Consider the following 19,204-nt stretch of genomic DNA (forward strand, 5'->3'; position numbering starts at 1 on the left):
GTGTGTGTTTGTGTGTGTGTGTGTGTGTTAATTGAATCTTTCTTTATAATAAATGAATGAAAAGTAAAAGAAGTAATAGAAAAGGAGGTGGATGTTGCAGGTTGGTTGTATTTATTTTTACTCTACTACTTGTGTTGATTCTTTTAACTTTGCTTTCTTTGCCTTTATGCATTGTCACGATTCACGATTAAAGTACATGTATACAAGGTACAATGACCAAGTTTAGAGTGATAGTTCTTAACTGCTGTAGAAATATCACCCCATCGGTGAATTCAAAGTCTTACTTTTAATGTTAATATTTCAGCAATGTTATTTATAAAAAAAAATCTAAAACTTCTTATGAATAACATAATTAGTCTTTCCATGTAAATGCAGTTTTAGTTGATTGATACTGTCTCGAGAAACAATGATATCGAATACTATACTTGCCTTTGTCAGAATGCAGTACAATGTAACATCAAGGTCGACTGACATATAAATGTATATCTGTAAATTATGACAGACACATGCATGGAATATTCATGTACAGTAATCGCTCACTAAATCATACATATGATATGTTAACAATCAGGATGCTTGAGCCGCATTCGTTTATCGCGGACCAGAGTGCAGCTTTTCATGTGTAGCTATCCAGTATATTTTCAATATTTTGTAATTTTGTAGGCAATCGCACTTACAATAACGTAATGCAAGTGTTGTAAAAGATTTTGAACATGCAGAGATCCTCGTACGATAGTATACCTACCTTTTAACCACTCAAAGTCATTTTTCAAGGTAATCATGTTACGTCCTGTCGACATTGATGACGTGTGGAATGGTTTAGGAAGGTTTGGCGTGTACCAATTCCAGCAAATTACACTGACTATATTGGCAACCCTTCCAATGGCGTTTCACATAGTATCCGTTGTTTTTATCGGTAAGTAGTATAGAAAGACTAAAACTGTTGATCAATTTCACGTACATGTGAAGTAAACACACTTACATATTGACTATGAATATCTATTAAGGCTTTTTAACAACGAATTAACAATACTCAAAAATACTTCAGAGGAAATGATACGTTAACTTCAACATGATATACATCTGACTTCTTGTTAAGAGAATGAATTAAAAAGTCATGAAACGAAAACGTGTATATAAATATACCATATTTATGTGTATACACAGGTATGTTGTGATTTTTATAAAGGTTTTTGTTTTATCTATTTCGCTTATGTACACGTATTTATTTATTTATACGTTTTTCTTTGAAATACGCGTTAACTAGCCATTCAAGATGCCAAACAAATAAGACTAGGAAATACGGTTCTAGATAACGAGTTTCAAGTTAAACTATACCTGTCTCAAGAATTATTTTTTTATGTATTTTTATCAAAGATATTTATGAAAATAATGTATTTTGACAGTTTTAATGTATTTTTAGGTTTTACACCTGAACACACGTGTTCTGTAGAACTGTCAGACGTAACAGACAATAACAGGATTAATGACGTCATCAATGTGACTGCCGACACATGTAATATCCTCGTACAGCGGAATGTGAACGGGAATTTAGTTACAGAAGAAACAGGCTGTTTGTATGGAGTCAACTACACATTGTCAAAAACGTCCACGTTTGTATCAGAGGTAACAGGCTTATTATGTAGTACAGATAAATATATGCATTTTAGTGTTTAACTTTTAATTTGCAACTTAAGGTTTTATCAGCAATCTTTTTAATGCAATTTCACGTTTGGTGTAGGAAAATAAAGATATTGTTGTGGTAATTCCACAAAATTAAACATGCCATTGAAACATTCGTTCTTTCTCATCACCAACTACCAGTACTTTCGCATTACATACATTGTTTATAACATAAACGTGTAATGATCCAACAGCCATCTTTGTGGTCATCTTCTACATACCCATTACATTTTCACATTTAATGAAAGTAAAAATCGTGTGATTTACCAGTGGGATCTTGTATGTGAAAGGGACACGATTGGTCGGTTGTCCCAGTCTCTCGTGCTTGGTGGAATGTTTCTTGGGGCCCTGGCCGCACCACTGGCCGATAAATTCGGGAGGAAGCCAGTTCACGTGGCCTTCAACATCGGCTTACTGGCAGTCACCTTCACAATGGCGTTTGTAAAGAACATTACCACGTTTCTTGTACTGCGCTTCTTTGTTGGTACCTTTCAGCAGGTATGAATATTAGTGTTATTTGTTGCACTGGATACTGAATCGAAAACTGATTATCAAAATTCTACTGGAATCCCATTTTCAAAAATATCATTGCGCTAACCAAGTGTATTTAGGCCACAATCGTGATCTTGATCCAAACGGTTGAACCGATTGGACCTGAGTTGTTCTTTTATGAAATAAAGTAGAACATAGTAAATTGATATCGCTTTCAGGCGAGCTTTAACAAGGCCTTGCAAGGCTTGCATAAACATATGCAGGTCTGCCAGGTTTTATACCTGAAAATGTTACATTTAAAAACAGACAAATCGGTTGAACCATCCTCGATATCACTGGGTTAGACTCACTTACGCTCTCTGCACCCCTGAAATATGTCATAGTAAAACTGAAAGCCACCTGCGACCAATCGAATAGCTGGCACGTGCCTTCAATTTTGCAATGACATATTCCAGGGGTGCATAGAGCAGAAGTGAGCGTAACCCCTGGATATCGAGTATGTGACTGAACCGGTTACGCGAAAGGGGCTTTTTAAGTCATCAAATTGATTTTAAAAGGTTGATCTTGTAAATGAAAATGTTTTCAACTAGAGAAAAGATTCTGTGATCAAACCAACTTTCTTTTAACTCCATTCAATCATCTGGCATGGTAAACAGTCAAGCGTAAACACCAAAAAGTTCATTAAGAGCTTCCTATTTTCCCCCAAATCATTGATGTGAATTTTTTATTACTTTATCACTGGAAAAAGAAATCGGGCTTGAAAACAGAATTTGAGTTTTACCATAAACACGTTTTTAGTTTCAGATGATGCACCTGCATGATTTACCATATTTTATACAATATAAATATAACCAATTAAACGCTAGGCATTGTATAGAGTTGAATAAAGATGGTATGTTGTTGTATGCAGTGTATGTCGTGTTATGTACTGTATAATGTCTTACACATTGAATAAAGTGGTATTGTTTATATAAAGTGTGTATATGTTACATATATTATGTTGTGCTATACAACTTATGATTTGGTGTATAGCATATATTGTGGTTTATAATTTCTATTGTGATACGGATGATATGTTGTGGTGTATAGTGTGTGTTGTTGATGCAGTGTATGTTATGATATACAATATTTTGTTGCCACGTATAGTTGTGGTATTAAATATATGTTTTGGTATAACGTGTTTGTTGTGTTATACAGTATATATAATTAGGGCCCCGTATCTGAGTAATCACTCTGTCTGTCTGTCTGTCTGTCTGTCTGTCTGTCTGTCCGGCCACAAATTTTGTTCCTGGCTGATAACTTTGGTATTTATTGACCGATGTACATGAAACTTAGTCAAGATGTTCAATTCAAAAAATACACATTGAGTTAAAAAGTCAAGGTCAAAGGTGAATGTAATAAGGTCCAAAGGTCAGGGTCAAACTTTCCATATTTTCACTGATGAACATTTTGTTATGACATGATGAAGCAAAGTTGATAAGAATTAAATAAGGAGTCAACCTGACCAAATGTCGAGGTCATTGGGTCAAAGGTCAAGGTTAAATTTTGCTATCTTTTCACTGGTGAACATTTGGTATGACACTTTGAAGCAATGTTGCTCAAAATTAAACAAGGAGTCAATTGACCAAAGGTCAAGGTCATTGGGTCAAAGGTCATGGCTAAAGTTTGTATCTGTTCCCTGATGAACATTTTGTTATGACATTATGCAGCAATGTTGGTCAGAATTAAACAATGAGTCAATTGACCAAAGGTCAAGGTCACCGGGTCAAAGATCACGGTCAAATTTTGTATATTTTCCCTGATGAACATTTTGTTATGACTTTATGAAGCAAAGTTGGTCGAAATTTAACAAAGAGTCAACTGACTTAAGGTCACTCGGTCAAAGGTCAAGGTATAATTTAGTATATTTTTGCTGGTGAACATTTCATTATGACACTTTGAAGCAATGTTTGTGGGAATTAAACAAGGAGTCATTTGACCAAAGGGCAAGGTCACTGGGTCAAAGGGCAAGGTCAAATTTTGTATTTTTTCACTGATGAACATTTTGTTATGACATTATTTAGCAAAGTTGGTCCGAATTTAAAAAGGAGTCAACTGACTTAAGGTCAAGGTCATGTGGTCAATGTCAAGGTCAATTATTATATCTTTTTACTGATGAACTTTTTTATGTTATTATGTAGCAAACTTGTTCAGAACTTAACACAGAGTCAACTGACCTTAGGTTCAGGTTACCGGGTCCAAAGGGTCAAGGTCATGTTTTGCATTTTTCACTGATGAACATTTTGTTATGATATTATGAAGCAAAGTTGGAAGGAATTAAAGAATAAGTGAACTGACCAAAGATCAGGGTCACTGGGTTAATGGTCAAGGTCATTTGGGTCCAAAGGTCAAAGACATAGTGGATCTCTGACTTTGACCCTGGCTCTTGATGGAGGAGTTATATAAGGTGAAATAAAACAAATCAAAGCTAACAAATGAGTACTACACAGGTATTTACATTTCTGTTAGCCCAGCAAATATGGAGGTGGAAGGAAACAAGACTCACATCATAATACATGAAAAATATATATTTTGCTTCATTGCGATTCTTTTTGAAGTCCAAATGTCAAACGTCAAACTCAGCTATATGGGCAGATTGCTTCTTGATGATTATGGGGGATATATTGCCACAGGACGGGGCACTTACTGACCTGTCAGTGTTCTAGTTATACCAAATAGGCATTTTCAATACACCTTTTCTTATTAAGTTCTCTTTTCTGTATCGCGTATGATAGTCATCTCTCTTCAGTAAGTTAAGTAGTTCAGAGACGCAAAGGGGAGTTTACTCCAGAGCTACCAAATTCAAAAGATAAATTGTATTGCAAAGTACTTGAGCAATTTCAATAAATATCAATTTTGTTTAAAAATATAAGTGAGGCAATCCATTACCACACCATCTCCTGATCCTAATTCCTTTTCTAATGTTTCCAGCGTGCAGACAATCGTAATGATTTGTTGTAACGCTTTATCCTCTAATAATGCGTCCATGAGGTCGAACATACAATTCCGTCTTCAATCGTAAATGATGCGCTCTTCTATGGCTATTTCAGGTCTTGACGCAGTTGTCAAATTTTCTTGATTATGTCGAGTGGTGAAGTGTTCTGCACTATTTTCCTCAAGCAACACATCTATGTCATGCTGAAGATTAACATTTTCGTCCATATTACTTGGTCTGCCTGTTGGACCAAACGACACCTCTGGTTCCTGGTAGAAAAGCGGAAATACTGACCTGTCAGTGTTCTAGTTCAGTTTAATGTGGCTTGCATGTAACAATGTCCATTATGGTATACACTTTATATTCCTGGTATATATTTTGAGTATGTTGTGATACACAATGTATTAGTTGTGGTATTCAATGTACATGTAATGGGATACAATGTATACGTAGTGTATGTTGTGAAATACTAGTTTGTTGTAGTATACATTGTTTATGTAATACAATGGTTATGTTGTATTATACAGGTTTGTTGTGGTATACATTATTTATGTTGTGTTATACAGGTTTGTTGTGGTATACATTGTGTATGTTGGGGTATACATGTTTGTTGTGGTATGCATTGTGTATGTTGTGCTATACATTTTTGTTGTGGTATACATTGTGTATGTTGTGTTATACATGTTTGTTGTAGTACACATTGTTGTTGTTGTGTTATACATGTTTGTTGTGGTATATATTGTGTATGTTGTGGTATACATTGTGTATGTTGTGTTATACAGGTTTGTTGAGGTATACAGGTTTGTTGTGGTATACAGGTTTGTTTTGGTATACATTGTGTATGTTGTGTTATACAGGTTTGTTGTGGTATACATTGTGTATGTTGTGTTATACAGGTTTGTTTGTTATACAGGTTTGTTGTGTTATACATTGTGTGTGTTGTGTTATACAGGTTTGTTCTGTTATACATTGTGTATGTTGTGTTATACAGGTTTGTTGTGGTATACAGGTTTGTTGTGGTATACAGGTTTGTTTTGGTATACATTGTGTATGTTGTGTTACACAGGTTTGTTGTTGTATACGTTGTGTATGTTGTGTTATTCAGGTTTGTTGTGGTATACGTTGTTTATGTTGTGTTATACTGGTTTGGTGTGGTATACATTGTGTATGTTGTGGTATACATTGTGTATGTTGTGTTATACAGGTTTGTTGTGGTATACATTGTTTATGTTGTGTTATACAGGTTTGTTATGTTATGCATTGTGTATGTTGTGCTATACAGGTTTGTTGTAGTATACATTGTGTATGTTGTGGTAAACATTGTGTATGTTGTGCTATACAGGTTTGTTGTGGTATACATTGTGTATTTTGTGTTATACATGTTTGTTCTGTTATACATTGTGTATGTTGTGTTATACAGGTTTGTTGTGTTATACATTGTGTAAGGTGTGATATAAATGTTTGTTGTGGTATACATAGTTTATGTTGTGTTATACAAGATTTTTCTGGGTATACATTGTGTATGTTGTGTTATACAGGTTTGTTGTGGAACACATTGCGTAAGTTTTGTTATACAGGTTTGTTGTGCTATATATTGTGTATGTTGTGTTATATACGTTTGTTGTTGTATACATTGTATATGTTGTGTTATACATATTTGTTGTGGTATACATTGTGAATGTTGTGTTATACAGGTTTGTTGTGGTATACATTGTTTATGTTGTGTTATACAGGTTTGTTGTGGTATACATTGTGTATGTTGTGGTACACATTGTGTATGTTGTGGTATACAGGTTTGTTGTGGTATACACTGTTTATGTTGTGATATACAGGTTTGTTGTGGTATACATTGTTTATGTTGTGTTAAACAGGTTTTTTGTGGTTTACATTGTGCATGTTGTGTTATATATGTTTGTTGTGGTATACATTGGGTGGGTTGTGTTATACAGGTTTGTTGTGGTATGCATTGTGGTTGTTGCGTTATACAGGTTTGTTGTGGTATACATTGTGTATGTTGCGTTATATAGGTTTGTTGTGGTTTACATTGTGTGTTTTTTGTTATACAGGTTTTTTGCGGTATACATTGTTTATGTTGTGTTAAACAGGTTTTTTGTGGTTTACCTTGTGCATGTTGTGTTATATATGTTTGTTGTGGCATACATTGGGTGGGTTGTGTTATACAGGTTTGTTGTGTTATACATTGTGTGTATACATTGGGTGGGTTGTGTTATACAGGTTTGTTCTGGTATACATTGTTTATGTTGTGATATACAGGTTTGTTGTGGTATACATTGTGTATGTTGTGTTATACACAAAAAAATGGTATACATTGTGTATTTTTTGTTATTCAGGTTTGTTGTGGTACACATTGTGAATGTTGTGTTATACAGGTTTGTTGTGGTATACATTGGGTGGGTTGTGTTATACAGGTTTGTTGTGGTATACATTGGGTGGGTTGTGTTATACAGGTTTGTTGTGGTATACATTGTGTATGTTGCGTTATATAGGTTTGTTGTTGTTAACAATGTTTATGTTGTGTTATATAGGTTTGTTGTGGTTTACATTGTGTATTTTTTGTTATACAGGTTTGTTGTGTTATACATTGTGTGTATACATTGGGTGGGTTGTGTTATACAGGTTTGTTGTGGTATACATTGTGTATGTTGTGGTACACATGTTTGTTGTGGTATACATTGTTTATGTTGTGATATACATGTTTGTTGTTGTATACATTGTGTATGTTGTGTTATACAAAAAAAAATGGTATACATTGTGTATTTTTTGTTATTCAGGTTTGTTGTGGTATACATTGTGAATGTTGTGTTATACAGGTTTGTTGTGGTATACATTGTTTATGTTGTGTTATACAGGTTTGTTGTGGTATACATTGTTTATGTTGTGATATACGTGTTTGTTGTGGTATACATTGTTTATGTTGTGTTATACAGGTTTGTTGTGGTATACATTGGGTGGGTTGTGTTATACAGGTTTGTTGTGGTATACATTGTTTATGTTGTGTTATACAGGTTTGTTGTGGTATACATTGTTTATGTTGTGATATACATGTTTGTTGTGGTATACATTGTGTATTTTTTGTTATACATGTTTGTTGTGTTATACATTCTTTATGTTGTGTTATATAGGTTTGTTGTTGTATACATTGTTTATGTTGTGTTATACAGATTTGTTGTGGTATACATTTTGAATGTTGTGTTATACAGGTTTGTTGTGGTATACATTGTTTATGTTGTGTTATATAGGTTTGTTGTGGTATACATTGTGTATGTTGTGTTATGCAGGTTTGTTGTGGTATACATTGTGTATATTGTGTCATACAAGTTTGTTGTGCTATACATTGTGTATTTTTTGTTATACATTTTTTTTTGTGGTATACATTGTTTATGTTGTGATATACATGTTTGTTGTGGTATACATTGTTTATGTTGTGTTATACAGGTTTGTTGTGGTATACATTGTGTATATTGTGTTATACAAGTTTGTTGTGCTATACATTGTGTATTTTTTGTTATACATTTTTTTTGTGGTATACATTGTTTATGTTGTGATATACATGTTTGTTGTGTTATACATTGTGTGTGTTGTGTTATACATGTTTGTTATATTATACATTGTGTATGTTGTGTTATACAGGTTTGTTGTAGTATACAGGTTTGTTGTGGTATACAGGTTTGTTGTGGTATACATTGTGTATGTTGTGTTATACAGGTTTGTTGTGGTATAAATTGTTTATGTTGTGTTACACAGGTTTGTTGTTGTATACATTGTTTATGTTGTGTTATAAGAGATTTTTTGGGTTATACATTGTGTATGTTGTGTTATACAGGTTTGTTGTGTAATACATTGTGTACGTTGTATTATACAGGTTTGTTGTGCTATATATTGTGTATGTTGTGTTATATAGGTTTGTTGTTGTATACATTGTTTATGTTGTGTTATATTGATTTGTTGTGGAATACATTGTGAATGTTGTGTTATACAGGTTTGTTGTGGTAAACATTGTTCATGTTGTGTTATACAGGTTTGTTGTGGTATACATTGTGTATGTTGTGGTACACATTGTGTATGTTGTGATATACATGTTTGTTATGGTATACATTGTGTATGTTCTGTTAAACAGGTTTGTTATGTTATGCATTGTGTATGTTGTGTTATACAGGTTAGTTGTGTTATACAGGTTTGTTGTGTTATACATTGTGTGTGTTGTGTTATACAGGTTTGTTGTGTTATACAATGTGTATGTTGTGTTATACAGGTTTGTTGTGTTATACAATGTGTATGTTGTGTTATACAGGTTTGTTGTGTTATACATTGTGTATGTTGTGTTATATAGGTTTGTTGTGTTATACAATGTGTATGTTGTGTTATACAGGTTTGTTGTGTTATACAATGTGTATGTTGTGTTATACAGGTTTGTTGTAGTATACATTGTGTATGTTGTGTTATATAGGTTTGTTGTTGTATACATTGTTTATGTTGTGTTATACGACATTTTTCTGGGTATACTTTGTGTTTGTTGTGTTATACAGGTTTGTTGTGGTATAAATTGTTTATGTTGTGTTATACAGGTTTGTTGTGCTATACATTGTGTGTGTTGTGCTATATATTGTGTATGTTGCGTTATATAGGTTTGTTATTGTATACATTGTATATGTTGTGTTATACATATTTGTTGTGGTATACATTGTCAAGGTTGTGTTATACAGGTTTGTTGTGGTATACATTGTGTATTTTGTGTTATACAGGTTTGTTGTGCTATACATTGTGTATTTTTGTTATACATGTTTGTTGTGGTATACATAGTTTATATTGTCCTATACAAGATTTTTCTGGGTATACATTGTGTATGTTGTGTTATACAGGTTTTTTTGTGGAACACATTGCGTACGTTTTGTTATACAGGTTTGTTGTGCTATATATTGTGTATGTTGTGTTATATAGGTTTGTTGTTGTATACATAGTATATGTTGTGTTATGCATATTTGTTGTGCTATGCATTGTTTATGTTGTGATATAGATGTTTGTTGTGGTATACATTGTTTATGTTGTGTTATACAGGTTTGTTGTGGTATACATTGTGTATGTTGTGATACACAGGTTTGTTGCGGTATACATTGTGTATGTTGTGTTATACAGGTTTGTTGTGGTATACATTGGTTATGTTGTATTATACAGGTTTTTTGTGGTATACATTGTGTATGTTGTGGTTCACATTGTGTATGTTGTGTTATACAGGTTTGTTGTGGTATACATTTTTTATGTTTTGTTATACAGGTTTGTTGTGGTATACATCGTGTATATTGTGTTATACAAGTTTGTTGTGCTATACATTGTTTATGTTGTGATATATATGTTTGTTGTGGTATACATTGTTTATGTTGTGTTATACAGGTTTGTTGTGGTATACATTGTTTATGTTTTGTTATACAGGTTTGTTGTGGTATACAATGGCTATGTTGTGTTATACAGGGAATGCTGATTACAGTAGTGACATTCTGGCTGGAGTTATTTCACACTGATTCCCGTGAGGACGTGGGAATTGTGAACGGCTTCATGTGGGCAAGCTCCGTCAACGTTCTTACTCTCGTTGCATTCCTGCTTCGAGACTACGACTGGAGAATCCTTCAACTAGCGTTGTCTGTTTTCTCAGTTCTCAGCCTGGTAGAAATTTTGTAAGTACTAAATGAATTAAATGCATTACCAATAAGTCTATCAACATTCCCACCAGAAAAAAGTAGCTTCCAGCTGTGGTTTTCCGACATGTTATAACTAGTATATCACCTCTTAACCCCTTTCTTTTTCTGATTGTAACAAACTGCCAAGTTTTTTCGCCGGCAACGACGATACGTCATAAAATTAAAACATCATTCTGATGATGAAGACTTTTGTGGGTTTGTGAGCTAATTCTGATGATTGAAATGAGAGAAAAATACTCTTTCATGCCAATCTTCATCTTCAAATTGGTGCAAAACCCGATTTGAAAACCCCTTGGTTGGAATTTTCATATCCTACACTCTTGGCAAGAAAAAGTCTTCGTTATTGTGTTAGCATATGTATGTCAATCCCTCAAACTGCATGGTGTGTTTCTTCTCACACGTACCATTTTTCATTTAAATAACCACAGAGACTATCACATAACCTGTATGTACAAGTAGTTGCAACCATTTGAAATATTGATGTACATGTATATATTATATATACATGCATTGATAAGAAAAACTATTTTATTCACTCTTTGAAGCATGATGGATGAATCGCTGAGATGGCTAATTGCAAACAACAAGATGAAAAAGTGTCACGCACTCATCGAAAAAGTTTGGACACTAAATAAACGGAACAAACAGATCTTATCGGAAGCTGATCAGAAAGAAACTGACATGAAACCTCTGTCTACTGAGGCGGTTGGAAAAGTAATTTTGCCTTTACGAAGTAACTCGTTAACGGATCAAACCACTGTCATGGTAGAGGAACACTGGTCACAACTGGTGACAGACAAAATACTGCGGAGACATTCACTGATTACATGGGGTTTGTGGTGCGTACTTTAAAGTTTAGATATGTACCAAACAAAAACATGTTGTAGATTGTGTGTGTGATTTCCAATGAACGTGTACATTATTATTACTTTAACTATTTTCCCGGCGAAGATATTTAAATAAAAATGTGATATGATTTAACATCATGTAATAATAGGCTGTTTCACTTCATTTTCTTTTTAAATGCGAATGACAAATACATAAAAAATAAGGCAACTATACTTGCAGAATCCGCTAGTGAAATTTTCAATCCCCAATATTTAAAAACATTTCTGTATTTATACCGGCAATAAAAGACATTAGGGAGAATATTTCTGGTATTGCAGAGAAACAGAAACGAAATAAGGAGTGATAATATAGTGGCTGATTAGTTCAGACTCTAAAATAATGGAAATATACATATTGCAATAACTTAAGCCTGTTCATAACGCCACACTCACGCCATATACTAGCTATGTTGCATATGATACCTAATACATGATAATATTAATTGTATTAAAGTGCACCTTACTACCTCATTTTGTATAAGGCAATACAATATACTTTGCTATCTACGGTATCTTACTACCTTATCTAATTAGAGGTAATATACTATGTTGTATAGGGTAGCCAACAACCTCACGTACTACGGGATTGTGATGATGACTCCCAGTTTCGCTGTTGGTCGCTACCTCGGTTTCTTCCTCGGAAGTATTTCGGAAATGGTTGGCAATTTCATCTTGTTGTTTTTGATTAAACGGTAATTTGCATTTGTAAGGTTCGACAGAGAAGAATAAATAATTAAAGTACATATATTGAGACATATCATTTGAATTTGAGTGAACAGGACAATAGTTCGTTCCTCTTGCAATATGCGAATGAGGCAAACCTATTGTCGCGGATACTCTATTTGCGAACAAAATTTGACTTTGATAGTTAAACCTTTTCGTTAAAAATTCACAGTCTAATTTAGACGTTAGATATTTGCAAAATAATCGATTTATAGTTCAAGGAAACTGACTTATGATTAAGCTACTGTTTGTTGTACCTGAAGTGTGATGTAATTACAGGTCATAGTTCATGAAAAAGAAAATCCTTGCTCAACACACATTATAAGTGAACATGTACTTGGACCTGAATTTCCATTATATTTTCTCGTGGTATACCTTGATAGTGTTGTAAGAGTAGAATATGTTGGTGTGTGTTTACTTAGCGGGATATCCATTATTTTTTCAATCTGAAGACAAAGAACATATAATGATACATTTATCAAACTGTATATATATCATTACAGATTCACCCGGAAAACGACCATAAGTATATTCCAATTTGTAGGCAGTGTGGCACTACTTCTCACTATCATAACCATCCACTTTGACGGTAAGTGAAGTAATATAACACTAACTGGGTCATACGTCATTCCTAAAAAGATAATTCCAGATGAATATTCCTAAACATCCCGTAGTGTTACATTGTGAATACTATTGAAGATATTGGAATTTGGCCTTTAACTAACCGTATATCACAAGCAAAAGGTCAACGTGTGAATGAAATAATTTTATAAGCTAGCAGATACACGAATAACCTGTTGTTGAATATCTTATATTAAAAATTCGTTTAAAAAATAAGAATGTAACAATATTACCTGACCGATGCCGTTTACGTATGTCTATGCTATTATTATCATTCCCGTGTCATTTTCTTGCCATATGTAATAATAAAGAGGTCACATTCTGAACAACTTATATGACTACAAAACTTCAAGATGGTTTTTGTTCTTGTTCACTTGACGATGGTCAAGAAAACATGGTACTGTGAGTTTCCAATTAATCGATTAAGATTTGAAAATGCTTATTGAAATTGTTTCGATTCTATTTGACATTACAGACAATAACGAAGTGATTCTTGAAGTTTACATTATACAGAGTGTTTATATGAATTCTTGTTAGAGATAAATATATAATATACATATGATATTAATTATCTACAAAACGATTGACAGGTGATGTTGTCCGGATTGTTGAGGTGGTGCTGTTTGCCGTCGCTCGGGGATCGATATCAAACTCATTTAATGCTATCTACCTGTACACTCCGGAACTTTTCCCCACAAATCTCAGGTAAGGTATATAGCATTTTCAAGTGTCAACATATTTCATTGACCATAAATATTGCAAAGGAATAGGTACACGCTATTTCAACTGATAAAACATACATTCTACGAAACATGAATGATAAGCTAGTAATATAAATGCCGACATACAAAGATAAAGACATCGGGGTTTTTCATGTACCCGGATCACAGTGGAACACGATACATACATATATGAATCTATCGCGAAGGTAACAAAGTCATATCGTATTGATGATAAGCTGTACTGTCTATGAGTTAACTTGTTCCATTTACAGGAGCGCAGGTCTCGGTGTAGCATCGGCCGCTGGAAGACTATCTGGCATCATAGCACCATTCTGCGTCTATATGGTATGTGTATTGCATTATTTTAACCACAAGAGCGTTGCCTTATTATTTTTTCAGCGATCATTTAAAGGAATCAGCTCCTGCATTTTGTTATTTGAAAGGCGCATATCATAAAAACTCACTGTAACTAACCTAGCCCTTTTGCTAATAAGCGACCAGATGGAAGATATTAATTATATATATATTTTTTTAATTTGTTATTTTGTTATTTCGTTTGTTTCACATGTGTTATAGATGGAAGTGGCTCTATGGTTGCCATCGTTACTATTCGCTTCATTATGTCTGATATTCTGTTTCCTGATCCGGTATCTACCGGAAACGAAAGGGAGAGAACTACCACAGAAGCTTGAGGAAATCTGGGAATGGTACAATCATGACAACAACAGAAATACCATTGATACAAATACGGTTGATCACGAAGTATTCATTACTACACCTTGTCAATAAACATGAACATTTCAAACAGCTTTACTGAATAGTTACATGTACTTTACTAGTACACACTAATTTATCACAAAATAATAAATAAATAGTAAATTACTATTTATTCTGTTTTAAAATTAAAACTGAATTTACTGTACCTGTTGTGATGCACTAATTATATATACATAATCATTTGAATGATTTTTTTATGAATCAACATAGACAAGTGCATGATTTTATTTACCACAGTTAGAATTTGCTATCAAATTTTGTCAATTCATGTATCATATTAATTTGTAAACAGAAGTGATACGATAAGTGATGTAAGTTTAAAGTGAACATTGACAAGAAATAAAGGTTCAGTATTTACAAGCGAATGTAGAATCATTGATCAGATGATCCTGACATTTGTCGTGATTCGAACCATTTACATTATTGCAAATTTGCATAGAACTCTATTTAATTTTCTTGGAACACAATCAATAAAAAAGTCGAGAAACACAGTTGATTTTGATTTTCTTGCGAATAGAGATTACTATTATCACTCGATCGTGTAGTATGTGGGGAAACAACAAAAGAATACATAAGGCTTAATAAAACAATAGACGACCATCTGTTGTACAAGCATGTATTCATTAGCTCTCGATTCTTTGGTATTTAAGAGTCTGTTGATGTATTTAATATTAATAATGCTAATATTCAAGAATAAATAATCTTTAATCTTATGTTGTTGTTTAGTGTTTTCTGATTTTTAAAGTTAGTTTATGATTCTGTTTTCAAGTTTGTAATCTTTCAAGTTGTGATTTATTTTATGGAAGTTTGTGAGATGTACCACATATTGTGCTTTTCTAGCTCCTACAGATAAATTATTTGTAGCAGGTATATAGAGGATCACCATGATTTCTGTTTGATAATAATGTCCTAACCCATTCAAATAATTTACCCACATTGACATGATTTTAAAGTTTATATGAAAGCTGTTAATTCCAGACGCGATGATTTTTTTTTACTTACAGTATTTAACAGAAAGATCCTATCCAAAATAATACTGTTTGCTCTCGTACTTGACACTTATGGGTTTTACCTATTGAGTCGAGTTTTTTTCTCATCCCTTAAGTTGAAAAGCATTCTATTTATCACAATTGTTTTAACAGTTTTAAGTTTCCATCACTTATATTTTCTTATTGGCACGATCATTTTATCTCATTTTTCAAGTCTAGCCTGCAATGAAAGCAATACGGGTAGATAACTGATATGACACAAGTAAAATAATGGGACAGGGTTTTATGTCATGGGGTTCCAATAGAAAAGTAGCAAGACTCATTTTTATTTTTATTTATTACAGTTATACGATAGTAATGTTCAGACGTTTGCTATTTGAAAAATAGTCAAATGTTTTTAAGACGGCTAAAATGTGTACAGTTTCTGCTTTGATTCCCTCGTTTAAAGATGCTTACAATAACTAGCGGGTTTTGTCGTATCAATACCCAAAGAATAAACTGGATTCGTGTGTTTTTTCAATTCCAAATGTTTATGCTATGTAAACTTGCAAAATAGCATGTTCCTACAGTTACACGAGATAGACGCTAAAAGACATGACGTCACTTCTTTTCGTCTTATTTTCATATTTTTGTAGATTGGATCAGTTCTAGCAATAAGTTTTTTTTTCAATCTGGTAGATACTCATAAACAGTATTACTTTAATCAGATTAACACCAGTTTAGATCAGTGTGTTATAAGCATATAATCTTTTTGAGGGATTTGGATGGGTGGATTTTCTGTGGTTGTTTCAAGAAACATTTAACTGACGATCAGATGTGGTGGGTTGTTATGTTGGCTAGAGGAACTGTAGTTCTGTTTTATAGTTAAAACCGATTTAAAGTGAAATTGGAAATTTAATAGATTGACTTTATCTGTTATAGATATTTCCCTGTCCTATGGTTGTTACATTCATGTCACCAGTTTATCGTTTGAAGAGATGTTTAATTATTGAAAGGCGCTAGGAAGTGATTGCGTTCGCTTCTTCCTTTCTGTTATTCATATGAGAGAACTGCAGCATCAAGTGGCGGCGCCAAGATATATATATTTCTTGTTTAATTTCATCGATTTCATCATTGGATATCTACCGATCAGTTCGAGTTAGTACGTTTGTTAGTTGAGCTTTGTGATAGAACCTTCCATATCTACACGTGTGTGAAACATAACGAAGTGTCTTGACAAATGAATTGAAAAATACAAACGCACCAAAAAATGAAATACCAAAAACGCTTGTTAATCTCACTTCATTTAAACTACCTTCGTTTTGACCCCATTGACCTTTCACGCTAGAAACATTCATGAATTCATCATCGCTCATAATGTGCGGGAAACCATAATCCTTTTCTCAACCTTACTGCAAAATTGTGTAAACCGAATTTAGACGTATGTATTCCTGACGTCGGTCAGTTGTTATTGTTATACCATTTGTATCATATTCAACGTCGTATTTAAATGGAAATCATAAACGTTTCTGGAAAGACACACCATGTTCTTATTTCAGCCAGATAGAAGAGTTGCAGGATATACATAATATACTTACAGGGGAAGTAGTACGTTTACACGGATTAGAAAGGCATAGATAATTCACCAAGGATCGCCTCCACGCCTTTCCCTCACCTTTGTTCTCTGTTTGTATATCAGTCAAAGCCGACTGAGTGATATTCGTCATATATCTAATGGCATTGTAACTGTTCTCTTACGATTCAAACCATCATAAAAACGGCCATGGAAACCGTTATCAAGTGTCTGTGATTTTATCATGTTGGACATGGACACCGTTGACATGTGTCTCTCGTTCTATCATGTATGACATGGACACCGTTGTGATGTGTCTGTGATTCTATCATGTTATACATTGACACCGTCGTCATGTGTCTGTGATTCTATCATGTTATGCATTGACACCGTCGTCATGTGTCGGTGATTATATCATGTTGGATATGGACACCCTCGTCATCTGTCTGTGATTCTATCATGTTATACATTGACACCGTCGTAATGTGTCTGTGATTCTATCATGTTATACATGGACACCGTCGTCATGTGTCTGTGATTATATCATGTTATACATTGACACCGTCGTCATGTGTCTGTGATGCTATCATGTTATATATTGACACCGTCGTCATGTGTCTGTGATTATATCATGGTAGATAGGACACCGTCGTCATGTGTCTGTGATTCTATCATTTTATACATTGACACCGTCGCAATGTGTCTGTGATTCTATCATGTTGGATATGGACGCCGTCGTCATGTGTCTGTGGTTCGTTCATTTTAGACATGGACACCGGTATCATGCGTCTGTGATTCCATCATGTTAGACATGGACACCGTTGTCATGTGTTTGTGATTCTATCATGTTGGATATGGACGCCGTCGTCATGTGTCTGTGGTTCGTTCATTTTAGACATGGACACCGGTATCATGCGTCTGTGATTCCATCATGTTAGACATGGACACCGTTGTCATGTGTTTGTGATTCTATCATGTTATACATGGACACCGTCGTCATGTGTCTGTGATTCTATCATGTTATACATTGACACCGTCGTCATGTGTCTGTGATGCTATCATGTTATATATTAACACCGTCGTCATGTGTCTGTGATTCTATCATGTTATGCATTGACACCGTCGTCATGTGTCTGTGATTCTATCATTTTATACATTGACACCGTCGTAATGTGTCTGTGATTCTATCATGTTGGATATGGACACCGTCGTCATGTGTCTGTGGTTCGTTCATTTTAGACATGGACACCGGTATCATGCGTCTGTGATTCCATCATGTTAGGCATGGACACCGTCGTCATGTGTCTGTGATTCTATCATGTTATATATAGACACCGTCGTCATGTGTCTGTGATTCTATCATTTTATACATTGACACCGTCGTCATGTGTCTGTGACTCTATCATGTTATATATAGACACCGTCGTCATGTGTCTGTGATTCTATCATGTTGGATATGGACACCGTCGTCATGTGTCTGTGGTTCGTTCATTTTAGACATGGACACCGGTATCATGCGTCTGTGATTCCATCATGTTAGACATGGACCCCGTCGTCATGTGTCTGTGATTCTATCATGTTATATATTGACACCGTCGTCATGTGTATGTGATTATATCATGTTATGCATTGACACCGTCGTAATGTGTCTGTGATTCCATCATGTTAGACATGGACACCGTCGTCATGTGTCTGTGATTCTATCATTTTATACATTGACACCGTCGTCATGTGTCTGTGACTCTATCATGTTATATATAGACACCGTCGTCATGTGTCTGTGATTCTATCATGTTATGCATTGACACCGTCGTCATGTGTCTGTGATTCTATCATGTTATACATGGACACCGTCGTCGTGTGTCTGTGATTCTATCATTTTATACATTGACACCGTCGTCATGTGTCTGTGATTCTATCATGTTATATATTGACACCGTCGTCATGTGTGTGTGATTATATCATGTTATGCATTGACACCGTCGTAATGTGTCTGTGATTCCATCATGTTAGACATGGACACCGGTATCATGCGTCTGTGATTCCATCATGTTAGACATGGACACCGTT

General features: G+C 34.3%; 1 protein-coding gene across 3 annotated transcripts; it reads left to right on the forward strand.

The window, feature by feature from the left end:
* The first annotated feature begins 233 nt into the window (after positions 1-233).
* Positions 234-14,667, forward strand: LOC110442431 (solute carrier family 22 member 8-like). Of its 3 annotated transcripts, none has more exons than XM_021486038.1 (11): positions 234-266; positions 775-916; positions 1,424-1,626; positions 1,954-2,181; positions 10,637-10,839; positions 11,409-11,702; positions 12,308-12,442; positions 12,977-13,062; positions 13,685-13,799; positions 14,089-14,161; positions 14,393-14,667. In XM_021486038.1, the coding sequence occupies exons 2-11, from the start codon at positions 781-783 to the stop codon at positions 14,603-14,605; spliced, it is 1,686 nt and encodes a 561-aa protein (XP_021341713.1). In that variant the 5' UTR covers positions 234-266; positions 775-780; the 3' UTR covers positions 14,606-14,667. The 3 variants fall into 3 exon arrangements, with proteins under 3 accessions (XP_021341713.1, XP_021341712.1, XP_021341711.1); XM_021486037.1 differs by lacking the exon at positions 234-266 and adding an exon at positions 538-622; XM_021486036.1 differs by lacking the exon at positions 234-266 and adding an exon at positions 541-633.
* Positions 14,668-19,204: the final 4,537 nt, after the last annotated feature.

Source organism: Mizuhopecten yessoensis, unplaced genomic scaffold (genome assembly GCF_002113885.1).
Source record: "Mizuhopecten yessoensis strain PY_sf001 unplaced genomic scaffold, ASM211388v2 scaffold716265, whole genome shotgun sequence".
NCBI classification, from domain to species: Eukaryota; Metazoa; Mollusca; class Bivalvia; order Pectinida; family Pectinidae; genus Mizuhopecten; species Mizuhopecten yessoensis.